A 3,196-nucleotide genomic window follows, 5' to 3' on the forward strand; every position below is an offset into this window, starting at 1 on the left:
GGTCCACGCTGACTTATCCCTTCACCCCCTCCCCCCACCCAAAGGACACTGGCCACACACACACCCACCACGGGCTGCCCCAGAGCCGACTCCCAGTGAGCACCACGACCCGCCTGCTGTGTTGGCCCAGTGCTGCAGCGTCACCGCACCAGCGCTGTGCAGAGGCTGCAGGTGTAGTCACGGGGCTCAGAGTCAGCTCCGCTCCACAGTGGAGCAGAGTCCGCCGGGGCACAGGGGAGAGCGGGTAAAATCCACATGCGGTGAGTCACCACTTGTCCCGAGTGCCGCCCAGCAGGCCTCCAAGCACAGGCCAAGGCGTGACCTTGAAATCAGATGACCCACGAGTCTGAAAGCTTCGTGTGAAAACACAAAGCACGTAAAATGCCTCGTGAATGGTTTCCACGTGGATGACCAGGAAATAACCTTTTGGACATACCTGCCCACCGATCCCAACAGCCATGCTGCCCCCGGACCCCGGCAGTCCTACACCGTCTCCGTAGAGCTCAGACCTCGGAGGGAAGCGTACCTTGGGCTTGGGCTGACGCTTATTCCAGGGCATGGAAGACGTTTTGACGAGCACGGCTACGAAGAAGCCCCCCGTGTTCTGGTGATGGGGCAGGATTCTGAGGCTGAAGACGACAGGAAGGAGCGCTCACTCCCCAGGAGCCTCCGGGCGGGCCTCCAGCTCCCCTCGCCCACAGAGCAGTCCGCACTGGATCTGCTGAGGGCTCACGACGCCAGACTGGCTGGCAGCTCCCGGGGACCAAGCAGGGCTTACCTGCCTGAGGGCTCACCGCTCCACGGGGTCAGCCCCAGGCAAGGTTGTCACCCACAGCAGAGAAGCCCACCCCTGCCCCAGGCTCACCACCGCTGCAGATTCAGGGCCTGCAGGTTTTCCAGGTCCTTTGGTGGGAACATGGTGGGTCGGATTTGGGTGTGCCTGCTGTGTGGGACCTCGTCCCAATCTGCAAACCACTGTCCATCCTTGGTCATGACCTGAGATGCAAGGGACAGGGGCCACGAGTCAGGTGACCAGCAGGGAGGCACAGGCCAGTGGTGGGAGTGCTCCCATGAGACATGTGGACTCACACCTCCACAGAGCTGAGACTACCCAGTCAGGGTGGGAGTACCCAAAGGGACACAGGAGCTGATGCTTTCAGGGCTGGGAGACTGCAAACATAAACCTGAGACAGCGTTTGCAGATGACCCAAAATGCATGCGCTCTGCTGAAACGCTGGAATCCTCTGGTTCCACAGACCAGTACAATTAGTAAAAACCAAACTCAAGTGCCATTGAGCTCACCTGACTCGCAGTGACCCTACTGCATAAGGTAGAACTACCCCAAGAGTTTCCGAGCAGGTCAGTCTTCATGGGAATAGAAAGCCTCACTTTTCTCCCGAGGAGAAGCTAGTGGTTTCAAACTGCTGACCTTGTGGTTAGAAATGCCACCGGGACCCTTTACAAGTAGAGATCATTTTCCATTCTTATTTGTTGCTTCAAGCAGATTTAAAACTAGAAAGTGGGGTCTCCTACTAGCAGTACAACTTGAATTTCAGTCACTAAGGAAAACTGTAGCCACACCCATGGAACTTTTGACTCCCATAAAGAGTCACAGTCCCGGAAACCCACAGGGGCAGTCCTGCCCTGTCCTGCAGGGTAGCTGTGAGTCGGCCTCGACTAGATGGCAGGGAGTTTGCTTTCTGGGATGCAAGAGGAGGCAAGCTGTTTCTGTGCAGATACACAGTCCTGGAAACCCCGCAGGAGCAGACGTACACCCTGCCCTGTAGTCGCTACGGTCTGGCTTACACTTAAGAGGTCAGAGAACACACAGCGCTGGCTGCTAGGCACAAAAGCAAGGCCAGAGTGTTTCCGTTTGCTGGGAAACTGACCAGACACCAACCCTCCTTACCAAGTCTGAGCGACGAAGTCAGGTGTGGGTGGCATTGACCCAAGCCAGCAGCCGCGAGGGCTTGGCCACAGTTAACAAGGACAACTCTGCAAGGACCGTACCTTCCAGTGTGAGAGTCCTGGCATCCACTTCAACCCTGGCAGCTCAGAGGACACGTCCGCCAGCTCCAGGGCACCTGGGAAGCAGAGCACAGACAGGTAGGGCCCTCCCTGTGAGTGGCCACGCTGTGACCCAGCCCTGAGCAACCCCCAGGGACACAGAGCACAGCCACCAGGCCGGCTGAGGCATCAAAGTAGTAGCAGCTGTGGGTAGTCGTGTGTGTGTGTGTGTGTGTGTGTGCGCGCGCGCGCGCACAACCACTACACTGAGCAAACGTCCCCATGGGTGATGGCCAGGGACCAGGCTGGGGAACCTGGGGGGAAGCTTTGTGCAGGACCTGGCCAGGACTCAGAGGGACGGAAGGCCTGACCTGAGTAGGGCGGGCACAATCCAAGTCACACCCTTTGTTCTTTGGGAGTATAGCCTGCTGACACACAAAAGCCAGGCCCACTACCTAGGACGAGAGCCATCTCAGCAGCACAGAACTCTCAAGGGAGTGGAGCTCATTCAAGATCTCTGTGTAAAGGGGGAGAGGCCGAGACCGGAGGCTGCAGCACAGACCACGTGGCAGAGCAGAGGTGCCCAGCCAAGGCAGGAAGACCATGAGACAGAACAGAGGAGCCTGGCCAAGTTCATGGGATGTGAGGCAGGGCCTCAGGCTGGCTTCCCGGCCTAAGAGGCAAAGGCCAAGGGACCACAGCCTGAGAGGCCGAGGAGCTAGAGAGATGTGGCTGCTGGGTGAGGAGAGGTGCTGGTGTGGACCAGTACCTCTATCATGACTTGTGGCCACCTGTTCCCTCCCCTAATAGACGACCCCTCATCCCGAGTGCTGCCTGTGGGTTCCCTGTGGTCACTGCAAGTAGCCCTGAAACACAGCAGAGGAGAATGCCCAGGGAGGGAAGGTTGGTGGCAAAACGGGTGAAGAAGGCTGGAAGGCAGAGGCCTGCCTAATCCCCACCTTGTGGCACCAGGGAAGCCAGAGGCGGTCCCAAGTAGCCCCTGCTCTCTGCCGGGTTCTGGAAGTGAGCAGAGGGCCCTGCACTGCCCACCCTCGCTAACGCACACCTCTCCACTGCACCCAGGGACAGAGCTCTGGGAGGGGCGCACAGCTGCGGACGGCGGCCCAGGCCACGCCTACCTTCACTCTTCTCCAGGAGCGCGGCCACGACGGCCTCGTCCTCCACGGGG

At 59.0% G+C, this 3,196-nt stretch overlaps 1 protein-coding gene across 1 annotated transcript in view; it reads right to left on the bottom strand.

Moving 5' to 3' along the window:
* Nucleotides 1–3,196, bottom strand: part of NSUN2 (NOP2/Sun RNA methyltransferase 2) — a 17,384-nt gene that overhangs the window by 4,525 nt on the left and 9,663 nt on the right. Inside the window, exons 10-12 of the mRNA XM_045285287.1 lie at nucleotides 2,011–2,084; nucleotides 866–996; nucleotides 270–629 (exon numbers count right to left, since the gene is read on the bottom strand). Coding sequence (XP_045141222.1) covers nucleotides 270–629; nucleotides 866–996; nucleotides 2,011–2,084 — 565 coding nt within the window. The remainder of the gene's footprint in view (nucleotides 1–269; nucleotides 630–865; nucleotides 997–2,010; nucleotides 2,085–3,196) is intronic.

The sequence above is a fragment of the Echinops telfairi genome, unplaced genomic scaffold (genome assembly GCF_000313985.2).
Source record: "Echinops telfairi isolate 266 unplaced genomic scaffold, ASM31398v2 ScPeMD7_7469;HRSCAF=8507_1, whole genome shotgun sequence".
Lineage (NCBI taxonomy): Eukaryota > Metazoa > Chordata > Mammalia > Afrosoricida > Tenrecidae > Echinops > Echinops telfairi.